Source organism: Nerophis ophidion, linkage group LG17 (genome assembly GCF_033978795.1).
Source record: "Nerophis ophidion isolate RoL-2023_Sa linkage group LG17, RoL_Noph_v1.0, whole genome shotgun sequence".
NCBI classification, from domain to species: domain Eukaryota; kingdom Metazoa; phylum Chordata; class Actinopteri; order Syngnathiformes; family Syngnathidae; genus Nerophis; species Nerophis ophidion.
Window position 1 is genome coordinate 37,341,293 of NC_084627.1, and position 27,449 is coordinate 37,368,741.

Sequence of the window (27,449 nt, forward strand, 5' to 3'; positions counted from 1 at the left end):
GACACGCCTGACTGAAAAGTCCAAGTATATATTACTGGAAAGCAATCCCTACATGGTTGCATGCGAATAAAAACTGTCTTTGGAACAATAAAACGGGCTCGCCTGAGGATGCTCGGTGGTCTGGAGGACCCACTGGAAGAGAGCTTCCGCAATAATATATACAATATATAACAAATCCTAATTACCATGTGCAATATTACAGTATATGTAACAGCTGCAGCAAAAAAAAAAAAGGCAGCATTTTGAATTTAGCAGCTCAAAAATAGTATAAGTGCCGAAAGATACAACATCCTATTAATCAGGATTCTAGTGAGAACGGACATTGTAAGTGAATGCTTTATATTTTTATTTGAAACTTTCAGCATTGAATTCTATTAGCGATAGTAAACACAGTGAAGTGAAGTGAATATATTTATATAGCGCTTTTCTCTAGTGACTCAAAACGCTTTTTACATAGTGAAACCCAATATCAAAGTTACATTTAAACCTGTGTGGATGGCACTGGGAGCCGGTGGGTAAAGTGTCTTGCCCAAAGACACAACGGCAGTGACTAGGACGGCGGAAGTTGGGATCGAGCCTGGAACCCTCAAGTTGCTGGCACGGCCACTCTATCAACAGAGCAATACCGCCACACAGAAAGTGCTCTCTATGTTGTCCACAAAAGTATTGTTCGCTGCTAAATCGATGAGCCCAAAAAATAAGTTACGTTTAAATGTGCAAAATACTGTAAATATTTCATGTTATCGTGAATGGTATTTTACACACCGTACATACTTACAGCATGTTTTAAAATTTTGTTGTTGTATTTTTTTTTAGAAGGCTTTACAGGCAGAATAAATTCATCGTCATTACCTGGATTGTTAATCGTCTCTTGCTAGCAGTTTTCCACTATTTAGAAAGCGGCCACAATGAAAAGACGTGTTTTTGACGTGAGGCAAAATTCTAAAAAAAATTTAAAAATGAGAAAAGGGCAGTTTTTTTAAGCATTGAAATTGTTACATGAAAAACTCATCGTGACTTTTAATGGTTAAAAAAAAAAGACTCAAATCAAATGTTCCAATTAGGGACTTGAAGGCTGTTTATGGCCTATTTGATGACATTTCAAGTGTTGGGTTACAGCTATAACATACAGCAGCTACAATAGAAATATGGGCATTGTGTGAAGCAAAGAACCACAAAACCACATTTTTTTCATGAACAATAAAAAATGAACACACCATTTTAATCATACAAAAAAAATAAAAAATAAAATACAAGGCAGGATGATAGAAAAAAAGCTCGTATCATTCCGACGTCAACAACAATAATCGATAAATCGCAAAACGAAGCAACTGGAACATTGCTGCCAAAATGTGTGTTTGCAATATCGGAACCAATTAAACACCGTGCGCGTCGAGATGATCATACTACATACATATATATACGTCTCAGTCTTTTTTTTTTGTGCAGGTATTAATAATAGCTGTCATCTATCTGCTTTGGCGACTATCTACATCACAAGTCCACAAAATGAAGTTTGTACATACTCGTCTGCTCATGCATTCCCCAGATTGACTTTCAAGGATCACTCACCTTTCCCCTCACTTCTTTTTTATTTAGAATGAAATAATATCTCTTCAACCCTCAAACCGTCACGTGACGGAAGTTTGAACTAATCCCCCCAAAAATATTTGTGGTAGAAATGGAGGACAAGAAACACGAACACAAAACTGAAATGAATCTGGTTTAAAACCTCTTAAGGCTCAAGCTGTTTGTTTACATTATTTTTTTATTTCTCTTTGCTATTTGGGCTTATTGGACCTTAATTAGAATAAAAATTAAGAATCATCCTTTAATCTTTTTTTTAGTCCATAAATACACAAATGTGTACTTCATGTTTAGTGACATGCTAATTCTTATTTTGACACTTTTTTTCCCTCCAAATTCCATTGTATGTTATTTTCTTCTGACACCACCAGATGGCAGTATAAGTGTCCACATAAGTGGCCATAAGACCCCAATTCAGTAGTGTACACAATTTTGGAAATAAGAGCTAAAAAGGTGCTGTCCACGCATGTGACCACTAAGCCTTTAGAGGTTTTTAACATGAATAATCAGACCCTCCAGGATTTGACGTTAGCCGCTATTTAAGCAACGTTGTCCAACTTCCTCGCACACTAGTGCTCATTTAATTTGTCTCTGAGCACGAACAAAAGTTTACGACGGACAACGCAAGAAACATTGGCACTGTGTGCCTCGGGACGTAACAATATTTATGAAATATTGCAATAAAATTCCAGAAAGTTAACATCAGCATTTCAAATTAAGGTTATAATAAAACCGTGATTGATAACTGCACCTGTGTAAACTGACATAGGTGATACTGCTCCTTTACTGCACCTAGTGCACAGATTAGTGTGTGGATGGAAAACTATTTTCTTTAACTTGTCTGTGGCAAAGAGAAACTACTGATCCTCTTCCTGAAAGGTTAAAAATCTAAGGGTAATAATGGACTCAGACTTAATTTAACTGTCACAATAAATCAATAACACCTGCAGCTTTTTGCTAGTTAAAAAATTGCCAAAATCAGAGGAATAATGTTTAAGGAAAACTAGTCTTAGCCTTTGTCTCCAGCAGTACTGTAATAGCCTTCTTACTTGGCCCTCTAAAGCAGCTGTGCAGTACATACAGAATGCTGCTGCTCGAGTCTGGACTAGAACCGGGAATAAGGACTATATTAGTCCAGTGCTTAGGTCACTTGCTTCCTGTTGGTCAGGGGATGAACTTTAAAACTGCTCTCTTTGTGTACAAGTCTTGTGCAAAAGTACATATCTGAAATGTTAGAACCATATGAACCGTCTCGAGCTCTTACAACCTCAGGGAGTGGTCTCCTGCCTGCGCCTAGAGTCCGGACTAAACATGTCGAAACCGCGTTTCAGTTTTATCGTCCTAAAATCTGGAATTGTCTTCCATAAGAGGAAAAACAGGTCGTTGGCAATGTTCAAATCATTAACACCTGCAGCTTTTTGCGAGTTAAAACATTGCCAAAAATCAGACAAATGTTTAAATCAGACTTAGGAAGACCAGTCCATGCCTTTGTCTCCAGCATTACTGTAATAGCATTCTCACTTGGTCCTGTAGAGCATCAGCAGTACATTCATAATGCTGCTGCTCGAGTTCAGACTAGAACCGGGAAATAGGACCATGTTAGTCCAGAGCTTAGGTCACTTGCCCTTGATTCCTGTTGGTCAGGGGATGGACTTTAAAACGGCTCTCTTTGTGTACAAGTCTTGTGCAAAAGTACATATCTGACATGTTAGAACCATATGAACCATCTCGAGCTCTTAGAACCTCAGGGAGTGGTCTCCTGCCTGCGCCTAGAGTCCGGACTAAACATGTCGAAACCGCGTTTCAGTTTTATCCTCTCAAAATCTGGAATTTTCTTCCAGAAGATGTAAAACAGGTTGTTGGCAATGTTCATATCAATAACACCTGCAGTTTTTTGCTGGTTAAAATATTGCCAAAATCAGAGGAATATTATCTAAATCAGGCTTAGGAAGACTAGTCCATGCTTTGTCTCCAGCAGTACTTTAATAGCATTCTCACTTGGCCCTGTAAATCAGCTGCAGGACATACAGAATGCTGCTGCTAGAGTCCGGAGTAGAACCAGGGAATAGGACTATATTAGTCCAGTGCTTAGTTCACTTGCTTCCTGTTGGTCAGGGGATGGACTTTAAAACTGCTCTCTTTGTGTACAAGTCTTGTGCAAAAGTACATATCCAAAATGTTAGAACCATTTGAACCATCTCAAGCTCTTAGAACCTCAGGGAGGGGTCTCCTGCCTGCACCTAGAGTCCGGACTAAACATGTCGAAACCGCGTTTCAGTTTTTTATCCTCCTAAAATCTGGAATTGTCTTCCAGAAAATGTAAAACAGGTCATTGGCAATGTTCAAATCGAAGCTGAAAACACTTAATAGTGCAAATGACAACCCAAAGTATTTTATCGACACTTTTTTGATCAGAATTATGATTGTCTTTACAATTATTTTTGCCTTCTTGTAACTTTCTGTAAAACACTTTGAATGTCCTTGTTTAATCGTTTCTAAAAAATAACATCGCCTCGTCTTAAATGCCAACATGAATACGAGAGACTTTAACATTATTCTAAATTAAAAAAACGACATACCCCAATCCAGTGGTGTGCCGTCATAGCTTTTATCCAATCAGAATTCCGCTAGCGAGTTGCCAGCACTGGATTAATTCTGCCGGAGGCCTTCAGAACCAACATTAGCGGCGGCTGTGCAGTGTAAACAAACCAGGACATTCAATTATTAGACAGCTACGATAGCCAATCAGATAAAGAGTCGTTGACAGTAGCCCATCGTTACGTTAAACGCGACTGTGATTGGATACTCACTTGTCACTCCCAAGTGAGTATCCAATCACAAGTTGTGGTTCGCGGAAGCAGGAAGTGGCAGCGGAGCTAGCCGAGAAATATCCTGTACTCACTTTTTTAACCCACAAGGAAGGAGAGTGGCAGATATATATCTGAAATATCATTTTCAAGAAGGATATTTAAAGAGAAACTACATCTTGTGAGACCAGGTCGGCCGATATCGGAAGCTTCACTGCAAAAACTGAAATCGAAGTAAGATCAAATATCTCAAATGAGGGTGATATTTGCTTATTTTCTGTTTGATAAGATAATTCTTCTCACTAAGCAGATTTTATGTTAGTGTTTTACTTGTTTTAAAGGCCTACTGAAACCCACTACTACCGACCACGCAGTCTGATAGTTTATATATCAATGATGAAATATTAACATTGCAACACATGCCAATATGGCCTTTTTAGTTTACGAAATTGCAATTTTAAATTTCCCACGAAGTGTCGTGTTGAAAACGTCGCGGAAGGATTACTCGTATAATGACGCATGCGTTTGACGTACTTTCCAGCCCGATCCAAGCTATAAGTAGTCTGCTTTAATCGCATAATTAAACAGTATTCTGGACATCTGTGTTGCTGAATCTTTTGCAATTTGTTCCATTACTAATGGAGAAGTCAAAGTAGGAAGATGGAGGTGGTAAGCTTTAGCCTTTAGCCACACAAACACAGCCGGTGTTTCCTTGTTTAAAATTCCCGAAGGCGAAGCTTTACTATGGATTAGAGCGGTCAAGTGAACAAGTCAACCAGCAGTTTTCGGTGAGAAAATCGTGGTAATAAGTTTGCTCTTACCGGTGACATCAGCGGAGCTTCCAGCAGCGTGACTTGCCTCAAAGACACTGGGTCAACACACGTACCCGTGGCAAAACCCCCCGACTTTAAAGATACTATTTAATCTCACTAAAACACTAACACAATAGGCAGATGAAGGATTTTCCAGAATTATCATAGTAAATGTGTATAATAACATCTGCAATCTCCTTCTTTTTTTTTTTTCCTAGTCCTTCAATCTCCAGATCCTCATCCACGAATCTTTCATCCTCTCTCAAATTAATGCGGAAATTGTCGCTTACTCGGTCTGAATCGCTTTAGCTGCAGGTGGCCATGATTTTAAACAATGTGAGGATGTGAGGAGCTCTACAACCCGTGACGTCACCCGCACATCGTCTGTTACTTCCGGTACAGGCAAGGCTTTTTTATTAGCGACCAAAAGTTGCGAACTTTATCGTCGATGTTCTCTATTAAATCCTTTCAGCAAAAATATGGCAATATCGCGAAATGATCAAGTATGACACATAGAATGGACCTGCTATCCCCGTTTAAATAAGAAAATCTCATTTCAGTAGGCCTTTAAGGGTTTTGGTCCTTGGCGTGTGCAGCCCTTTGAGACACGCGTGATTTAGGGCTCTATAAGTAAACATTGATTGATTGATTGTTTTATAACAATTCTTTTAATGTTGACAGTGCCACGTAAGATAAGTTTTAATTGCTGAAGCAGATTTATTTAATGTTAGATGCGCCAAAGTTGGACTAAGTAGGACATCACTGAAGGCCTAGGTGAGAAACGCACGGTAAAATATATAAAAACACATGTAAACTAGGAAGTAAGTGTTTATATACCACATCACCCACATTAACGCTGTAGACAGGAAAAGGAAGTCGGTGTGAGCGACGCGAAAGAACGGCAATTTCTGTTCAGTGAATAAAGAGTTGATACAATTGTTACACGATGTTCCTGCTTGGTCTACACAAGAAACTAAGATAAGAAAGTTGACGTGCGCGTTTGAGCGTCGCTCAGAGACTAATCTATTTGGCCAAAATGATCGGAAAAGTCGTGGCATTAGACACCCAATTTCCGAGGATTCGCTTAATTTGTGTGAATTGGTTCGATCGCTAAATTCTGGAGAGCTGATTAGAGCAGATGAAAATTAAAACAGTTATTTTCCCAATAATAACTACGAATCAATTTCACTTTTAGAATATGTTAGGTGCCAGTAGAAAATGAGACCCTCTGACCGTACGTTAGACACCCTCTGGCAGACAACATCACAAGCTGATTTTATGTATTGTGAGTGAACAGCGACTGAAAGACTTTAAGCCCAAACATCAGGCTTTAAATATACAACAAAAACATTTTAAGTAAACTGCATGATCAGCCCGAGAAATATCGTCCATGTCGTCTTTTTTTCCTGCTTTGTTTTGTCCCAAATTTCATCAGCAGGTATATACATTGCAGGCCAAAAGTTTGGACACACCTTCTCATTCAATGTGCTTTCTTTATTTTCATGACTATTTACATTGTAGATTGTCACTGAATGCATCAAAACTATGACACCTGTGAAGGGAAAACCATTTCGGGTGACTAACTCTTGAAGCTCATCGAGAGAATGCATAGAGTGTGCAAAAAAGTAATCAGAGCAAAGGATGGCTATTTTGAAGAAACTAGAACAGGGGTCGGGAACCTTTTTGGCTGAGAGAGCCCAGAATCCAAATATTTTTAAATGTATTTCCGTAAGAGCCATATAATATTTTTTTCAACACTGAACACAACTAAACGCGTGCATTTTTAAGTAAGACCAACATTTCTAGAGTATAATAAGTCTCTTATCCATCCATCCATCCATTTTCTACCGCTTATTCCCTTTCGGGGTCGCGGGGGGCGCTGGCGCCTATCTCAGCTACAATCGGGCGGAAGGCGGGGTACACGGCGGGGTAAGTCTCTTATTCTTTGTAATAACATCGTTATTCTGAAGCGAACTGTGGAAGGGGCGTGGCCTGCGGGCCTGCAGCGAAGCGGGGTGATGCCAGGACCGGCCTCGAAATCAGCGACAGGTGCGTAGACGGCCAACCTGGGCCTTGTTATCTAATCACCTGTCGCTCTGTTTATAAGCAGCGGCCAGGGGGAGAGACAGGGTTGGGGCTGGAGCCAGAGTGCGAGCGAGAACGAAAGAGAAAAAAAACATTGCTGGAAAGCAACTTAGAGACTTATTGAAAAATAAAAACATATTGTAAGCAACTTAGAGACTTATTGAAAAATAAAAACATATTGTAACCCTAAAACAGGCTATCATGTCAGTGCTTGGTGGTCTGAAGAACCCCCAGGAGGGCAAGCCCCACTCTAACCAATAATAAATAAATAACTTCTTACCATTAACGCAACTTCTTGAACAGGTGCTGTAGAAAACGGATAGATGGATTAAAAATGCACGAGAATGTTTTATATTTTTCACAATATTTTTAACACTGATTACAAGTGGAATTAGTCATTAGTGAATTTGTGAAGTGAATTATATTTATATAGCACTTTTCTCTAGTGACTCAAAGCGCTTTACATAGTGAAACCCAATATCTAAGTTACATTTAAACCAGTGTGGGTGGCACTGGGAGCAAGTGGGTAAAGTGCCTTGCCCAAGGACACAACGGCAGTGACTAGGATGGTGGAAGCGGGAATTGAACCTGCAACCCTCATGTTGCTGGCACGGCCACTCTACCAACCGAGCTAAACCGCCTCGTGTTAAGCAATGTCAGCTCAGATTTACCTGAGAGCCAGATGCAGTCATCAAAAGAGCCACATCTGGCTCTAGAGCCATAGTTTCCCTACCCCTGAACTAGAATATAAAACATGTTTTCAGTTATTTCACCTTTTTTTGTTAAGTACATAACTTCGGATGTGTTCATTCATAGTTCTGATGCTGAATTTCCCCCAGGGATCAATAAAGTACCGATTTTTTCGGAGTATAAGTCGCTCCGGAGTATAAGCCGCACCTGCCGAAAATGCATAATAAGGAAGGAAAAAAACATATATATAAGACAAATTTTTTGGGGAAATGTATTTGATAAAACCCAACACCAAGAATAGACATTTGAAAGGCAATTTAAAATAAATAAAGAATAGTGAACAACAGGCTGAATAAGTGTACGTTATATTACGCATAAATAACCAACTGAGAACATATTATGGTAAGAGTCATTTAAATAACTATAACATATAGAACATGATATAAATTTACCAAACAATCTGTCACTCCTAATCGATAAATCCGATGAAATCTTATACGTCTAGTCTCTTACGTGAATGAGCTAAATAATATTATTTGATATTTTAAGGTAATGTGTTAATAATTTCACACATAAGTCGCTCCTGAGTATAAGTCGCACCTATGAAACTATGAAAAAAACTGCGACTTATAGTCCAAAAAATACGGTACTTTATATTATATTCTATTCAGTGACAATCTATAATGTAAAAAGTCATGAAAATAAAGAAAACACATTGAATGAGAAGGTGTGTCCAATCTTTTGGCCTGTACTGTATATATGTCTTTGAACCACTGGAGGAAGCGCAGAGATGTTGTAAATCACAAACTGTTACACAAAAAGGTGCGAAAGTCCTACATTGGAAACACGACATGAACGCATACAAAAAGGCTTAAGTGAAATCATAGAAACACTACCTGCAACACTTGGAAAAAATAAAAAAAATAAATCAAGAAGCGGTTTCGGCAATGACAAAAAGCAGGAAATAATTTCCTTTTTTTGTTTTGAATCAGAGATTCCAACCGCAGTCATCTTAAGATGAAGTTTCCATTGCACGACGAATGAAATGAAGTCGTTTTCATTTGGTTGTATCGTACTACATGTCCCTCGCTTTGTTCTGTACAAAACCCTGCTACGTTCTTGGTGGTATCTCCAGTTTTGATATGATCGGTCGTCATCCTTCGACAAAATGATTGTCCCAAAATGTCATTAAGCCTGAATTTGGAGGTTGGTTTTGTCCTATCTTCACTTAAACCTATTTGTGACAGCAAATGAGCTATGGAATCTCTAAAATTTGTTTTAAATATTACCTTCTTTTTTTATTGCAATGTGCTCAATATTGCAAAATATTGGTCAATCAAATTGATGACAATAAAAATTTCCCCAATATGTGGAAATTCACACATATTCAATACATCTTAATTAAACTAAGAGGTTTAAAAATAGTGACAAAAGTAAAAAATGTACTTTGAAATATTAAATCCTAATTCAATGTACAATAAAGTATTTAGTCAGCCATCGATTGTGCAAGTTCTCCCACTTCAAATGATGACAGAGGTCTGTAATTTTCATCATAGGTACACTTCAACTGTGAGAGACAGAATATGAAAAAAAAATCCAGGAATTCACATTGTAGGAATTTTAAAGAATTTATTTGTAAATTATGGTGGAAAATAAGTATTTGGCCAACCATTCAAAGCTCTCACTGATGGAAGGAGGTTTTGGCTCAAAATCTGACGATACATGGCCCCATTCATTCTTTCCTTAACACGGATCAATCGTCCTGTCCCCTTAGCAGAAAAACAGCCCTAAAGCATGATGTTTCCACCCCCATGCTTCACAGTAGGTATGGTGTTCTTGGGATGCAACTCAGTATTCTTCTTCCTTTAAACACGACGAGTTCAGTTTATACCAAAAAGTTCTATTTTGGTTTCAGCTGACCACATGACATTCTCCCAATCCTCAGCTGTATCATCCATGTATCCATTTTGGTATGAACTCAACTCGTCGTGTTTGGAGGAAGAAGAATACTGAGTTGCATCCCAAGAACACCATACCTACTGTGAAGCATGGGGGTGGAAACATCATGCTTTGGGGCTGTTTTTCTGCTAAGGGGACAGGACGATTGATCCGTGTTAAGGAAAGAATGAATGGGGCCATGTATCGTGAGATTTTGAGCCAAAACCTCCTTCCATCAGTGAGAGCTTTGAATGGTTGGCCAAATACTTATTTTCCACCATAATTTACAAATAAATTCTTTAAAATTCCTACAATGTCAATTCCTGGATTTTTTTTCAAATTCTGTCTCTCACAGTTGAAGTGTACCTATGATGAAAATTACAGACCTCCAGAATGAATGGGGCCATGTATCGTGAGATTTTGAGCCAAAACCTCCTTCCGTCAGTGAGAGCTTTGAATGGTTGACCAAACACTTATTTTCCTCCATGATTTACAAATAAATTCTCAAAAATTCCTACAATGTGAATTCGTGGATTTTTTTTCACATTCTGTCTGTCACAGTTGAAGTGTACCTATGATGAAAATTACAGACCTCTATCATCATTTTAAGTGGGAGAACTTGCACAATCGGTGGCTGACTAAGTACTTTTTTGCCCCACTGTATACCCATTTTGTCTGATAATCTGTAAGTGTTTCCCACAAGACCGTACTTACTATTTTGCGTTGGGTTGTGCGCGATTGCATCGTCTATCTCCATTACTGGCCATGAATGGGGAGTGTGTGGCACACTCGATGGCTGTATTGACGATGCACTGACACTGTCTTGGGGTTTCATAATGGCGGCATCTGCTGGATTAAGAAAGTCACTACATTACGCCAACAAATAAAATTAATAGCGAATTTTTTTTTTTTTTTTTAACAAACAGCTGTGCAGAAAGGATGATGAAATGCGACGCTCTCGTCAATGAACCAAATAGTAAACATAAAAAGAGCATTTACATTATTTGCCGATATAAGATCAAAATGACCCGACACTTTGGAATTTTTCCATCTACTCACCCATTTTTTTACCGCTTGTCCCTTTTGGAGTCACGGGGGGCTGAAGACTATCTCAGCTGCACTTAATTCCATTTACATCGATGATGGCGACAGAAACCGATGTCAAACACGACACACCACTCCTCTGAATACTTACAGCACGAGCTGTCACCTGTCAGCCAAAATAAGTTTTCTGATAAACACAGTGTGACGCTAAACGGGCAAACGACACAGGAGTTAAATCGATTTGTAACGACGTGATTTTTTTTCTTAAAGTGACACACATCAAAGTATGGAGGACACAATATCACTCCTTGTTTTTCATAATGCGTCGATGCTTCAGTATCATTTGACCCATATCGTTTTGTTTTTTTTAATGGATGTTTGAGCAAAATGTCTGCATACATATATATGTGTATATATATATATTTAAAATATGTTTCGAAATACAAACTTACTTCTGTGTATTTATTTTTTTATGTCAGTCGAAGCCGCCTTTCACATTAAAAATCTCCAAAAGTGTTAACACCAAAAACACCCCAAAAATTCGATGGATTGGATGCTCGTCAGAATCTAGAGGGGTCAAAACATTCGCTAAATGGAAGCTGTCAACACGACGAGTTGCAATTAATGTGGAGTTACGACGCAATCTATTGTACGGACTTGGAGCGACGAGCTGCATTCAGATTAGGGGTGTCCCGATAACGAGTATTCGCCAATACCGGCATCGATCTGATAAAATATCAGCATTAATACGTTTGGAATGTAATATAATGTTTGGTCAAGTGAAATGACAAAGAACAATGGTAGGTATTAGGGCTGCAAATCTTTGGGTGTCCCACGATTCGATTCAATATCGATTCTCAGGGTCGCGATTCGATTATATATCGATTTTTTTCGATTCAACGCGATTTTCGCTTCAAAAACGATATTTTTCCGATTCAAAACGATTCTCTATTCATTCAATACATAAGATTTCAGCAGGATCTTCCCCAGTCTGCTGACATGCTAGCAGAGTAGTAGATTTTTTTTTAAAAGCTTTTATAATCGCAAAGGACAATGTTTTATCAACTGATTGCAATAATGTAAATTTGTTTTAACTATTAAACGAAGCAAAAATATGACTTATTTTATCTTTGTGAAAATATTGGACAGTGTGTTGTCAAGCAAGTATAAGCCACTGTGAAACTATTCTTTTTTTTTTTATAAATGTCTAATGATAATGTCAGTGAGAGATTTTTAATCACTGCTATGCTGAAATTATAACTAATATTGATACTGTTGTTGATAATATTCATTTTTGTTTCACTACTTTTGTTTTTTTTCTGTGTGGTGTTTGTGTCTCCCTTCAATTGCTCTGTTTATTGCAGTTCTGAGTGTTGCTGGGTCAGGTTTGGTTTTGGAATTGGATTGCATTGTAATGATATTGCTGTGTATTGTTTTGTTGGACTGATTTAAAAAAAAAAAAAATCGATTTAAAAAAAAAAAGAGAATCGATTCTGAATCGCACAACGTGAGAATCGCGATTCGTATTCGAATCGATTTTTTTCCCACACCTCTATTAGGTATAAAAAATATATTAATTATTAGCCATCTGGAATGGACTTATGTTGTCTTTAAGTTAAAGTACGGTGATAATTGATTTTTTTTGTTGACATCCATTAATTCAGTTCAACTAATGACGCCATAAGTTCAATGATGCGGACACATTTGTTACTGGATAATTTATAATACACTTACGACTTTGTTTGTGTAAATAATATATATATTAAATATTATATTTGACAAATGTGCTATTTAAAACCGCAATGTTGTTAATTTAAAGACATTTATTACATTTGTTTAGCTTGTGTGCTAAGCTGTTGTGTAACTGTGAGCTCCCGAGTATCCTATAGCCTACCATGTTTACCTTTTGTAAATGGCTTGACTAAAATACACGAAAATACCGACCTTGTGTGCTTATCGGAGGACTTTTAAATGTTAACTGGCTGTCAAGTAAACAAGTTCCAGGAGTGCTTGAATCAAAGATTTTATATCCAAGCTAATATAATGCGATATTTGTTTTTTTTTTGCTGAATCGGAATCGGGACACCTCTAATTCCCGCACAGTCCCGTTTTAATGTGTTTATTTATGAGCGAGGACAACAGGTAGGCCAAGTGTAACCGCCACAAATAAATGACGGGGACGTAAAACACTGCGTAATATCAATAATAATGTGTTATTAAAATACATACATTACAAAGTTATGTAAGAAGATACATAGCTAACATTGCTAAGGGCTTTCATTTAGATTTCGATACTGTATGTGAACTTAAATGAAGAATTCCAGAATTTGTCACGGTAATGGACTTGAGGATGGCAATACTAACAAATATTTTGTTAGTACTTGATGAGTTTGTCTCCTCTAGTGGATGGTACCAGCTCACAATCGTTTTGAGTTCTCTTCTAGCAGTACGATGACTACATTTCTCAGTCATATTGTTATGTTTTGATACGCTTGGATTATATGATGCTGTATTTTTCAAACTGTTCAAAGTAGAACTTAGTTAACACTGAAAGAAGCCCAATAAAGCCTTTTAGGGGTCTGCGAAACATGTACTGGGTCAATGTGTCCTGGGAGACGGGACCAGGGCGTCGGCTGAGTCTTACGACGTTTTGACCAAGTCGTAGACGTAAATCAGGTGGTCATCGTCGAACTTGATGAAGTAGACAGAAGGCTTGGCCTCCACCTGGTGGATGACCATGCCTGTTCGTTTGCCTCCGTCTTCTTTTGCGTACTCCACTTGTTTGCCCACCAGACTGTCCACCACCTCGCCTGGTTCCCTCTCTGCTGGGACAGTGTCATCTGAAGAAAAGGAGGAAAAGAAAACTGAGGTTTTTATTTCAAGTGAGGCCTTTATTAGAGAGGAGACTTAAAGACACGCTGCTGGATGTTGATTGGTTGGTAGCAACATAATTTTACTTAAGTATATTTATAGAGAAGAAACGCTACTTTTATTCGCTCCATTTATCTACATTCAGCTCGCTTCTACTGATTTTTATCGATCTGTTAATGCACGCTTTGTTTGTTTTGGTTTGTCAGACAGACCTTCAAAGTAGGATCTATCAGATGCCTGCGTTTCACCAATCAAATTGGTTCATATGGAAACGGCGTTTGTACATAACTCCACGTGTTCATTCATGGTTTTCATGCCTTCCGTGACAATCTACAATGTAAATAGTCATGAAAATAAAGAAAACGCATTAAATAAGAACGTGTGTCCAAACTTTTGGCCTGTACTGTATATATCGGCCGTGCATACAGTCAACACTGAATAAATGAATTCACTTAGAAAACACTTGAAATCTACGGCAATAAGAAACGGCAGCAGCGCGGTTAGCCAGCAGAGCAGCACAATCAATTGGTACACGTGCAATTAAAGTATCGAAACATGCCAACGTTTGATTTTACTTGGATCGATACCAAGTAGTACCGGTGCAATTCCGTCTGTGTCTATAAAAGTACCAAATTCAATACCTTAAACCAGGGGTGCTCACACTTTTTCTGCATTTGAGCTACTTTTCAATTGACCAAGTTGAGGAGATCTACCTCATTCATATTCATAATTTATATTTATTTATTTATGAAACAAACATTTTTGTTAACAAGTTAATGGTGTTTAATGATAATACAAGCATGTTTAACACATATAGATTCATTTATTTCATGAAGACAAGAATATAAGTTGGTGTATTACCTGATTCTGATGACTTGCATTGATTGGAATCAGACAGTGGTGCTGATAACGTCTGCATTTTCAAATGGAGGAGGAGAAAATTCCTATTTTCTGTCCAATACCACATAAAAGTGGTTGGATTTGGCATCTCGTTTGTCCAACTTGCATACTCGTTTTTAAACACTTTGTTATGAGAGTAGCATATGTGTGTGTGGCCCTTTAATGTCTGGCAGCAGGTGAGTGTGTGGGCGAGAGAGGAGAGGGAGCGGTCGCTGAGGGCGGGGGAGTGGCTGGTGTTTTTGTGTGGAATTTTGACTGTGTGCAAGACGTAAATAAAAAGCCACGATTTGCAACTAATCGCTGGACTCGTCATTTTGCCCTGGAGTCCGGAATTGTGAAGGGTGTTGCCCCGAGAATCCATCGGCCCTGGAGAAGTGTCTCCCCTGCGCTCCTTGACTACGGTCTGGGCGCCGGAAGCAGGAATGGTGCAACAATTTTATAAGAAATCATTTTGGCATCAACCTCCCTAGCTTGTGCACGCTAGCTTTCTTAGACTCTTATTTTGTTAGCACAGGCAGGATGAAGCAGGTCTTTTATGGTGAAGACAGGAACTGTGCTGTCGGTCTTTAGAGTTTTGACAGCAGGTACGACCCAAGAGTCTGTTGACATAAAAAGTGTTTCTTTCCGTCCTGTTAGTGATTTTTTTCTTAATAATGAGACCGCAGCAGCCAGCGTCATCTCACAAGATCCTGGGGTGCCGAGAATGTCAAACAACTGACGTAAGTGAAGATTGAGGATTGATCATTTTTAGGTCTATTTTTTTCATGCCTAGCTTGCGATCGACTGACACACCCTCCGCAATCGCCCGGTGGCTCGCGATCGATGTAATGCCCACCTTTGCCCTAAACAGTTGAAAAGTTATGAGCGGATTTTGACAAAACTTTCACAAACAGTCAGAAAAAGGCTCAGGAAAACTGATTACCGTTTTGTTCGGACTATAAATCGCAGTTTTTTTCATAGTTTGGCCAGAGGTGCGACTTATCCTCAGGAGCGACTTATGTGTGAAATTATTAACACATTACCGTAAAATATCAAATATTATTTAGCTCATTCACGTAAGAGACTAGACATATAAGATTTCATGGGATTTAGCAATTAGGAGTGACAGATTGTTTGGTAAACGTATAGCATGTTCTATATGTTATAGTTATTTGAATGACTCTTACCATAATACAGTGGTTCTCAACACTTTTTTTGTCATCCCCCACTTTGGACAAGGAGGAGTTTTCAAGCCCCACCTGCCCCCATCGCCCCAACAGAACGCTAATGCCAAGCTCAACATTTTCAAATGTATCGAACATCAAGTAACATTCAAGTTGTATACATTCAAACTCAATAACATAAAATAACATCAAGTTCAATAATAAATAAAATAACTACTCTGCCAGTTTACTTTGAAAGAAATCAAGTGGCTTATTGACGTGATTGGGGTGTGTGGTCTCGAGGTGTCTCTTTAATTTGTTGGGTCTCATGCTGTCTGCTGCCTGCGGTTTTAGACACAGAACACACAGGAGTCTCTCCTCTGCCCCCACCACCGTTGCCGTGAATCCAAGAGCAAGATACCCTTTGTCATATTTTCTTTTCGGTTGGCTTTTTGGTTGATTAAGCCCGTCAGATTTTTGTTTCTCTGCAGGCGCTGGCTCGACGACCTTTGAGGTGTGAGTCACAAATTTATCCATTTTGTGTAATTGCGGTCCACACATTAGCCTGCCACCCATCTGCGTGAAAGATTGTTCAACTTAGCCTCGCCCCCATTAGTTACTGTTGCTATGTTTGTCAAACTTTCGCTCCTACCTAGAAATTTAAAGGCTAGAGGAAAAATAAGTAATTTACATTTATTTATATAGCGGATTTCACAGACAGAATCATAAAGTGATTTACAGTGCGGCTTATATAAGTTTTTTCCCTTCTTTATTATGCATTTTCGGCAGGTGCGACTTATACTCCGGAGCGATTTATACTCCGAAAAATACATAGTACATTTTGTGGGTAATCCGGATCATGGTCTGGATTCAGGTTGTTTTTTAAATGATTCTTTCCAATTGGGATATAGGGCCTGGCAGAGGTCTGCACTCTGAGTGATGTTGTAGTTATTTACCTGATTTGACCTAGATTATGACCCAGACAGTATTCCACGGTGTATTATACATGATTATTGCAGTGCTAGCATGTTTTTATATGTTATTGCAGCGTCACTGTGGCTTCAGAAAAAAGATTTTTACTCACTGGAATCAGGCATGATGCGAAGGTCGCCTTCTTTAAAGTCGTCCAGCAGCTGGTACATGTAGAGGACGGGATCTTTCTCATAGGTTATATAAAACCAGGTGGTCATGATGGGAGCCCGGGCCAGCACCATCCCCCTCCATTCCTCCTTTGGTCCCTCCTCCGTCTCAAACATGTGTTCCACCGCTTTGCCTATCATGGCGTCCGCTAGATTGATGTCTGTCAGGCGGGATTTAGCTGCAGAAAAAACACGAGCGACTTGATAGCAGGTTATGCAAAACAAAGCATAAGTAATTTCAGTCAAAAGTTATTGAAATTTGAGATGGTTCTCCTTGTCTTTGAATGGTAACGTTTACGTCCATGTAGTTAAGAAGTCAAATATTTGGTTGGAAACATTTTATTCATTGCAAAGTACACCCAAACGTTTGACCGACTCCTACTGTAAATGTAATCTAAATGTTATATACTGAAAATAAATGTATCATGTTTGTAAACCTGGCTACAGTAAGGTCAACAAGTATTCGGACAATGACTGTTTTTATAGATTTTTCCATTAACGGTGTAAAACACTGCGAAGGATTTGAAATATTATGACTAAAGTGTAGACATTAAACTTGTAATGGTTTCACAATAATATAGCGTTTACTAGAGGCGTAACGATTGATATATACTTATATTACTTGTATATATACAGTTGTGTTCAAAATAGCAGCAGTCCCACAACACTAGCAAGATAAATCACTGTTTTTGTAAGAATTTCAAGTTTTACACAACAATTACATTTCTAGAAGGTTTAGTAAAGGAAAAAAACAACAGACCCTACAGGCTTGACATGCATGCTGCTGAATCCAGAAAACTGAGTCATTTACTGAAAAGGGCGTGAGGTTATTGATTATGTTAAAAAAAAAAAAAACTGTTTAACAGGCGGTCCTTATTTAAGGATCAAAACAACTGACATAAGATGGCTGTGCAACTGTCCTTGAAAAACAAAGTAAAATGGGTTGTTCAAGACACTGTTTCGAAGAAGAGTGGTTTTTGATTAAGAAATTAATATAAGAGGGAATAACCTATAAAGAAGTGCATAAAATGATAGGCTGTTCAGCAAAAATGATATCAAACGCTTTAAAGTGGCAGGCAAAACCGGAAAGGCAAGGAAGAAAAATAAATATTACTATTCGAATGAATCGGAGAATAACAAAAATGGCAACGGCTCAGCCAATGATCAGCTCCAGGAGGATCAAAGAAGATCTAAGATTGCCTGTGAGTACTGTAACAATCAGACCATGTCTATGTGAGGCCAAACTACAAGCAAAGTCCCATGTCCTGAAGCGGTTACAATTTGCCAAAGAAGACATTGACTGGCCTAAAAAGAAATGGCATAATATTTTGTGGACTGATGAGATTAAAATTGTTCTTTTTGGGTCTAAGGGCCACAGACAGTTTGCCAGATGTCCTACAAAGACTGAATTTACGGCACGGTACACAGTGAAGACGGTGAAGCATGGTGGTCCAAGCATCATGATAAGGGGATGTTTCCCGTACTATGGTGTTGGTCCTAATTATCGCATTCCAGGGCTCAGAGATCAGTTTGAGTACATCAGAATACTGGAAGAAGTCATGTTGCCGTATGCTTAAAGGGGAACATTATCACCAGACCTATGCAAGCGTCAATATATACCTTGATGTTGCAGAAAAAAAGACCATGTATTTTTTTAACCGATTTCCAAACTCTAAATTAAACACCTTTCTGTTTATCGGTCTTTTAGCGATGACGTCACCGAGGTAACACCCCCGCCATATTCATTTTCACATTACAAACACCGGGTCTCAGCTCTGTTATTTTCCGTTTTTTCGACTATTTTTTGGAACCTTGGAGACATCATGCCTCGTCGGTGTGTTGTCGGAGGGTGTAACAACACTAACAGGGAGGGATTCAAGTTGCACCACTGGCAAGAAATCTGCCGCCAGACCCCCATTGAATGTACCAGAGTGTCTTCACATTGACCGGCGATGCTAAGACAGACATGGCACAGAGATGTATGGATAACCTGCAGATGCATTTGCAACGATTAAGTCAACGAAATCACAAAGGTGAGTTTTGTTGATGTTGTTGACTTATGTGCTAATCAGACATATTTGGTCACGGCATGACTGCCAGCTAATCGATGCTAACATGCTATTTACGCTAGCTGTATGTACATTTGAAACTAGATACCCATATTTAATGCGAAACAAACACTTACCAATCGACGGATTTAAGTTGCTAATGTGTCACAAGATGCGAAAGTCCTGATCGTTTGGTCTGCACATTTTACCGGCGATGCTATAAGGCAGCCATGCTATGGGCCACTTCATTAGGTACACCCACGCTATGGCCGAATAGCGTCAATAGCTATTCGCTCAATAGCTTCAGTTTCTTCTTCAATTTAGTTTTCGCTATCTGCCTCCATACTCCGACCATCTGTTTCAATACATGCGTAATCTGTTGAATTGCTTAAGCCGCTGAAATCAGAGTCTGAATCCGAGCTAATGTCGCTATATCTTGCTGTGGTAACCGCCATGTTATTTGTATTGGCAGCCCTGTATGACGTCACAGGGAAATGGATAGTGGTTTCGAAGATAGCGAAAATAAGGCACTTTAAAGTTTTATTTAGGGATATTCCGGGACCGGTAAAATTTTGAAAAAAACGTCAAAAAATACAACAAGCCACTGGGAACTGATTTTTATTGTTTTTAACCCTTTTGAAATTCTGATAATGTTCCCTTTTAAGAGAAAATGCACTTGAAATGGGTGTTTCAACAAGACAATGAAACCCAAACACACCAACCAGGGAGCAAAATCGTGGTTCCAGAAAAGCCGAATTCAAGTAATATAGTGGCCAGCACAATCCCTGGACCTTATTGACATAAAAAATACTGTTCATGAGGCAAAACAAAGAAATGCAGACGAATTGTGGAGTGTAGTACATTTGTCCTGGGGCAGATGTTGGTCGACTCCATGTTCCACAGATGTGAAGCAGTTATCAGATACTGTGGTTATGCAACTAAATATTAGTTCCTGATTCTCAGGAAAGTGGAACCTTTAAACATGTCTTAGTTTATACAATACATTTTTGAGTTTGTAAAGAAAGATGTCAACACTGCTATTTTTTCAAACATTATATTTGACTTTCTGTAAATTATCATCAAATGTAATTACTTTTTCAAATGTTCTCGCTTTGAAATAGAATTTGAAGTTTTCAATACACTTACGTTCATTAAAATACAATTTATTTGAAGAAGTTTTAGGTTTACTCCCCTTTTTAAAAACACTGCTATTACTATAAACATAACTGTACTTATATTCTTTAAGTAAAACGATGTCTGCTCTGATAGTTGGCCTTCTAGAACAGTGGTTCTCAAATGGGGGTACGCGAACCCCTGGGGGTACTTGACGGTATGCCAAGGGGTACGTGAGATTTTTTTAAAATATTCTAAAAAATAGCAACAATTCAAAAATCCTTTATATATATATTTATCGAATAATACTTCAACAAATTATGAATGTAAGTTCATAAACTGTGAAAAAAATGCAACAATGCAATATTCAGTGTTGACAGCTAGATTTATTGTGGACATGTTCCATAAATATTGATGTTAAAGATTTCTTTTTTATGAAGAAATGTTTAGAATTAAGTCCATGAATCCAGATGGATCTCTATTACAATCCCCAAAGAGGGCACTTTAAGTTGATGATTACTTCTATGTGTAGAAATCTTTATTTATAATTGAATCACTTGTTTATTTTTCAACAAGTTTTTAGGTATTTTTATATCTTCTTTTCCAAATAGTTCAAGAAAAGCCACTACAAATGAGCAATATTTTGCACTGTTATACAATTTAATAAATCAGAAACTGATGACATAGTGCTGTATTTTACTTCTTTATCTCTTTTTTTCAACCAAAAATGCTTTGCTCTGATTAGGGGGTACTTGAATTGAAAAAATGTTCACAGGGGGTACATCACTGAAAAAAGGTTGAGAACCACTGATCTACAAGATATATATCTAACATCTATTTAAAAATGTAATCACTATTTTTTTCATTAATTGGCTTTAAGAACGGCAAACTTTATACAAAGTTGTTTTTTACAGATCTTTTTAAATGAATAACGACGTAAACTTTATGCCAGTCTGTCATCAAAATAGGTATGGCGGATACAGAAAGAAGCAGGCGTACGAAAAATGAATGAGCCACCATTGCAGTCCAATGTCTGGAAACACAGCTTTTGCAAAGACAGAGACACGTTCAATAAATGGCTAACATGACATCATAGGAGGTTTAATGTGATTTGAGTTAATTAAACGAAGTCAGCTCACATCCAATCAGACAGATAGACAGACAGACAGAACTTTATTGATTCCTTCAGGAGAGTTTTCTGAGGAAAAATTAGTGAAATTTTGTCTATCAAAAGAGTGCTTTAAACGCTCTACATTTAACCTCAAGAGATTTGGTTGCACTTAATTTTCCACATTAATGTTGCATTTGTATTATTTCTATGTTGAAAAACAACCGCAAAAGTGTGAGGTAAACTTACTGATAATTCAACCTAAAGAGATGTTGGTTGCATTTTATTTTTGATATTATTGCAAAACCAAAGCAGAAGTAGAAGATAAATCTACTGTTGAAATGTTGGTTACTGTACTTTTATTGAACATTCCTTCAATGTTGAAAATGATCTAAGGGTTTGTTGCACTTGATTAATATTATGTGAATGCATTGGCCATTAATTTGCTTACTTGTTTGTATACAAAATTCATTTTTACCTAATTCCTTTACAATAAATAACAGGAATTAGGAACCTTCACCTGCAATGTCCTGTATCCTGCATATATTTCACAGTGACACTGCTTGAATTTTTTGTTGCTAAAAAGTTACTGAATGGATTTCCACTCACTGAATCGTTTCGCATTGTATTGTTTTAAAAGAATATCCTCCCTGAATCGTATCGTCAACAATAAATTCTGAATCGACGAATCCAATCGTCGTTAAACCAAATCATTACACCAAGAATTAGTGATTTCTACACTCGATCACACTTCAAGGAGGGGACAGGATGTCGTTTGACTGGTTCTTTATAATTAAAGCGTCAATTTAATGAGATATCATCAAATATGCTCAGCGTCTAAACATATAATGGCTTCAGTGTTCTTGAACAATATTAGCGCTCTTTTTCTTACATCAACTTCCTGCTTCTGTTCCCGCGGGATCATAGAAAATGTAGTTATTTTGGTCCACAACAATAAATCACTACATTAGCTAATTAGTCTCATCAGTCCACATATGAGCACACATTAAAATAAATGAATATTAACAGCTATTGTATAACTGCTGTATATAAACATGTAATCTGAATTAGGGAATTCGGTTATTCCGTCTTTGGTCAGGGGTGCAGTCATTAGCTGTCAAGCTCGGGCCTTGAATCTTTTGCAGATGGTACATTTAGCCACGAAACTCTTGAACAGCTGCCTATGACGGATGATCCAGTATTTTTCTCTCACTTGAATACGCGTGTAAATTATCCCTGAGGGCATTCCTGGGTCAGTATTTCTGCATATCTGCATCGGTTTGTTAGAATCCAAGGGTGCTGCTTTGGATTGTGGAGTTTGACTGTCGTAATTTTCCTCCAACACAGAGCAGCTCATGTTCACCAAGGAATGCTTTGAGTTCTTTGATTTTACTATCATTGGTCACACCTTTGCCTTCTTTTAGTAGTTGGATCTCCTGGGTAAAACTCTGGCGATGTAAGGGTTTGATTCAATATTTTTCTGCTTTGAATACTTATTCTGCAGTTAGTTCGCCTCTGGTCTTTTTTGCTGGGTTGTGCATTAATTGTGAATCTATTTATCCATGCTGTCACTCTGATAACTCTTTACAAATTCTGTCTATTTGATACCACCTTGGTATGACAAGTTGGTGCAGCTGGGTTAGTTCTGAACATCATTGTTGACATTTTTGCGTCAGATCTGTAAGCCCTCTTACCCACATTTCCTCTTACCCACATGCATTTAATTCTAAAGGTAAAAGGGAGTCAAGAAGCCTAGTAGGTCATATATGTGTGCTGAAGACTGGAGAACACTTCGCTTTGTGTTGCTCTTGTGCTTTACAATGTTCATAAGTGGCTTGAGTTCAAAGGTGATGTCATCACTTTTTGGTCTCCAGATTAGACCAAGCACCTTCAGCGCTGCTTGACCATGTTGTTTGAGGGAATCTCCTCCCATTTTTTCTTCAATTAAGCAGAATTGGTCATCCATTTGGAGAGCTCCATTCCTGCTGCCTTTAGTATTTGTTTGGCTGGTGTTGTTACTTGGTGAGCCTCTTTGGCTGTGTGTGAGCTGGCGATGAAATCGTCAACACTTTACAACTTGTAGCTGTTGTTCTTGTTGTTCATACTGTTTCAAATGGCTTTTGATGGGGGCTGCGAGCAGAAATGGGCTGAGAGTAGCTCTGAAAACTACTCTTGTCATCTGCAAGACACAGTTGCCTCATCCTGTTCTTCTTGCGAACTTATGATCCACAGGAACCTGACAGCATCTCTGTCCCTTTCTGAGAGGAATATCTGCAAAAATGCCTTTGTTATATCTGCCATATGAGCTATCTCGTTGTGGAGGTCTTGCACCTCCGGCTTCTTCGACCACCAAGGACGGACATGACAGGCTCGACGATTTTGTGATTTAGTTTATTTTTCAATTAACTCGCTCTGCTTTCCAGCAATCGCCTCTCGTGCCAGACTCGTTCTTCGGGTTAATTTGCAGCCATCCGTTCTCGTCTCTGTTTCGCTATCGCTCGGGCTTTCTCTCCACTATCAACCACTCCAGCTTCTCCAACCTCTTCCTTCCCAACTGCTGCCCTTTTATAGAGTGACAGGTGATCAGTGCCCAGGTGGGCCATCTATACACCTGTCGCCGATCTCGGAGCCGGCCCCTGCACACCCCGTCTTGCTGCAGGTTCGCAGGCCACGCCCCCTTCACACTCATATTCTCTGAATTTGATAAGGACACTTAGAAGATCTGGATTTAGTTTTGGGTCTGTATAGAAACAATCATTAAGGGAGGGACAGCCATCTTCATGGGACGATGCATCAAACACCACCCTTAAATTCCGTAGTTGCTTTGTCTTCTATAAACACTGCATTGTAAGGCATCAATCAATCAATCAATCAATGTTTATTTATATAGCCCTAAATCACAAACGTCTCAAAGGACTGTACAAACCATTACGACTACGACATCCTCGGAAGAGCATGTAGTACTTCACGTTGCCAGCGTTTGTGTTATCTTGTGGCACATATTCCACAATACCTTGCTGTAAATAGTCCTCCAATACTTGGTTGTACCTGCTGTACAGGGTTACATCCCTTTTGAACCTTTTCTATAGACCTAATCGTTTTTTTTATTTGCTTATTGCGATTCTGTAGTTGTTTGGGACTTCCACCCTTCCTGGCCTCCATGGCAGCTCCACCTGATAGCATCCATCTTTTCAAGGTTGTTGTTTGCTCAAACATCTGCAGAAACTCAGTCTTGGCTTGGTTCTGTACCGTTCTTGTTTGTGATTGCCAGTGACTTGCTTTCCCAGAATGCACTGAATGGTTTGGAAATTAGCGTGTCCTCTTTGAGTGAGATGAACATGCAGGTTGATTCGGTGACGCTTGACAGACACTGGTCCCAGCACAGACCATCCAAATCTGCTCTCCAAAGCAACTAAGGTTTCTATTAATTTCTCGACTCTTCGTGCCAATAATAGTAAGCACCTATTAGCATAAAGAGCTCTGAGTCATCATCCTTTCCTGGAAAGTCTGCTGGCTGTATCCCCTTTTCTTAAACTCCTGTTGAATCTGCTCAACAAGTACTTTCATCATTGCTGAGCATATCTGGGGAGTTTCCACAGCTTTTATTACATTTTTCTGATCAGGATCCCACACATTTTGTAGGATGACCTTCAGTGTGCTGCAGAAGAGCCAAACGTGTAGAGAGAGTTTCTTGTCTTATTACTGGTAACTATAGGCTTCTCACCAGCTTTTTGTAAATTGAACTCCTTTGATTGGCGCTATCCATAAGGCAACAAGCTAATTTGTTTCCTAATTGACCTTTGACCCACATCTTTGCAGTTTGTAGCAACACAGCATTGTGTGTTGCTTGGTCATTATTTATTAAATGGGGAAGAACTGAGGAAACAATTGTCTCTTCTGGACGTGGACTGCACCTCCACTCTTTCACCCGTGCACACAGCAACGTGGTGTCTCCTTCCGCATTTATCACAGGCCATTTTCTTAATTTTACACATATTTGCAATGTATTTCTGCCCTAAGCCCACATAGCATCTTCGTGCACACAGCAACGTGGTGTCTCCTTCCGCATTTCTCACAGGCCATTTTCTTAATTTTACACATATTTGCAATGTATTTCTGCCCCTAAGCCCACATAGCATCTTCCCAGCTTCTTCAACTGTTCTTTTCTATCCACAGTGTTATGGTCTCGACAATATTCAGATTTGTGCTCTTCACTGTTGCAGACGAAAAATGTGTTTTGCTTCTGGCTCGCTGTATGCAATGCAGCAGCAGATTGCAAATGGGTTCTTCTCATTTTAAAATCATTAATTTGCTGCTTATATGGCGTGTTCTTCACTTTTTGTGTCATCTGTAACGCTCTTTCTCTGATATGAACTTCTTTCTGCAAAAATGGGACTATTTCAGACACCTTCAATTCATCGTCATCTGTTCTTCGGCGGCTTTACTCTAGAGCAGCGGTGTCAAACTCAAATACAGAGTGGGCCAAAATTTTAAACTGAACAAAGCCGGGGGCCAAGGTTGAACAAATTAACCTTTTAATAGGGACCCAAAAAAGTTTCGCATTGAATATTGAACAAGCGAGACTTATATAACTTTATAGTGACATGCAAAATCGAGTTTCAAATAATACTAATACTTTAAAAATAGCAATGGCATATCAAATCAAATTTAAATATAAATTGAATGCCTCTTTTCTATTTGCAGCCTTCTCAGGTAAATATCAAAATAAACTTTTCCCACAGGCTAATAATACATTTTTATATTGTAGCGTCCAGGAAGAGATAGTGCTGCAAGGGTTTTTGTGTATTTGTTCTGTTGTGTTTATGTTGTGTTACAGTGTGGATGTTCTCCCGAAATTTGCTTGTCATTCTCGTTTAGCGTTGGTTCACAGTGTGGCGCATATTTGTAACAGTCTTAAAGTTGTTTATATGGCCACCCTCAGTGTGACCTGTATGGCTGTTGACCAAGCTTGCATTGCATTAGCGTGTGTGTAAAAGCCACATATGTCATGTGACTAGGCCGGCACGCTGTTTCTACGTAGGAAAAGCGGACGTGACGAAAGGTTTTAGAGGACGCTTGAGGCAGTGCCTTTACGGGGTTAGCAAGTATGAGTATTATCGGTGAATCCAGTGTTACAGCGACACCGCTGCTGTACAATACCGGCGGGCCAGCTCTAATGTTAATTTTATATTGCCTCAAGGGCCAAATGAAAATACACGGCGGGGCAAATTTGACCCGCGGGCCAGAGTTTGACACCCATGCTCTAGAGCTAGGTCATCTGGAATCATCTTCAACAGGATTGGGCATAAAAGGCTTCCATACATCTCTGAAATGTAATGAAATGACTCCTGATTTGAATTTTACATTCATCGTATAACTGTCTTAAAGCATGCACACCAGAAGACCTTTGACAGGGGTTTTAGGTTTAGCAACTTTGATATGTGAGCGCTGATCACAACATCTTTTCTTTCAAATCTGTTCTGCAGGAGCCCAATTGCAGCATCATAATTTTCATTTGTCAACATTAGTACTGTCCCTGCCTTTGCAGCTTGTCTAGTGAGGTAAGCTTTCAAAAAGGCAAACTTCTCTCTTTTGCACACTGCATCATTCTGGTGGCAGCCTCATACTGACTCCAGAACGGTTGCATTTATTAATATTGAACTTGGGCAGCTTGTTCAAATCCCCTTGGTGAATAACGCCTGGCTGAGGCTGAGTCCTTCCTTTTCCTCACCATGCGCTGTACTTGGCTTTTGGACAAAATTATCCGCTCCTTAAATCCCTCTGATGATTCGACCTCAAATTCCAAGTCTTCCAGTGAAGATAGAAGTTCCATTTCACGGTTCAGTACAAAGAAGCTTTGCTCTTTGGCGGACAACATCTCCAGCAAAGTGCTGAAGTGATCAACATCCGGGTCATTTTTAGCCATTAATGAGTCAATGTAATGAATGATTCTTGTAGTAGCACCTCAGATTGTGCTTTAATTTCGCTTAATCCTCTCCAGGTCCTTACGACAATCCATCTCCGCTATTGTTGCAGCTCCGGCTGCGACTTTGTTCTCCTGTGCGCTCATTATATCTTGGGTTTCGGCATCTATAAATGTAGTAATTTCTACATTTAATCGCACTTCAAGGAGGGGACAGGATGTTGTTTAAATGGTTGTTTATA

General features: G+C 38.9%; 1 protein-coding gene across 2 annotated transcripts in view; it reads right to left on the minus strand.

Annotated features, from left to right (window-relative positions):
- Positions 1–1,060: 1,060 nt before the first annotated feature.
- LOC133536396 (spindlin-Z-like) overlaps positions 1,061–27,449 on the minus strand; it is a 76,633-nt gene continuing 50,244 nt past the window's right edge. Inside the window, exons 6-8 of one of the 2 annotated variants that reach the window (XM_061876888.1) lie at positions 16,961–17,194; positions 10,634–13,803; positions 1,061–4,277 (exon numbers count right to left, since the gene is read on the minus strand). In XM_061876888.1, coding sequence (XP_061732872.1) covers positions 13,604–13,803; positions 16,961–17,194 — 434 coding nt within the window. In that variant the 3' untranslated portion in view covers positions 1,061–4,277; positions 10,634–13,603. Of the gene's footprint in view, positions 4,278–10,633; positions 13,804–16,960; positions 17,195–27,449 lie in introns of those variants that run through there. The other variant, XM_061876889.1, reaches the window with a different exon arrangement.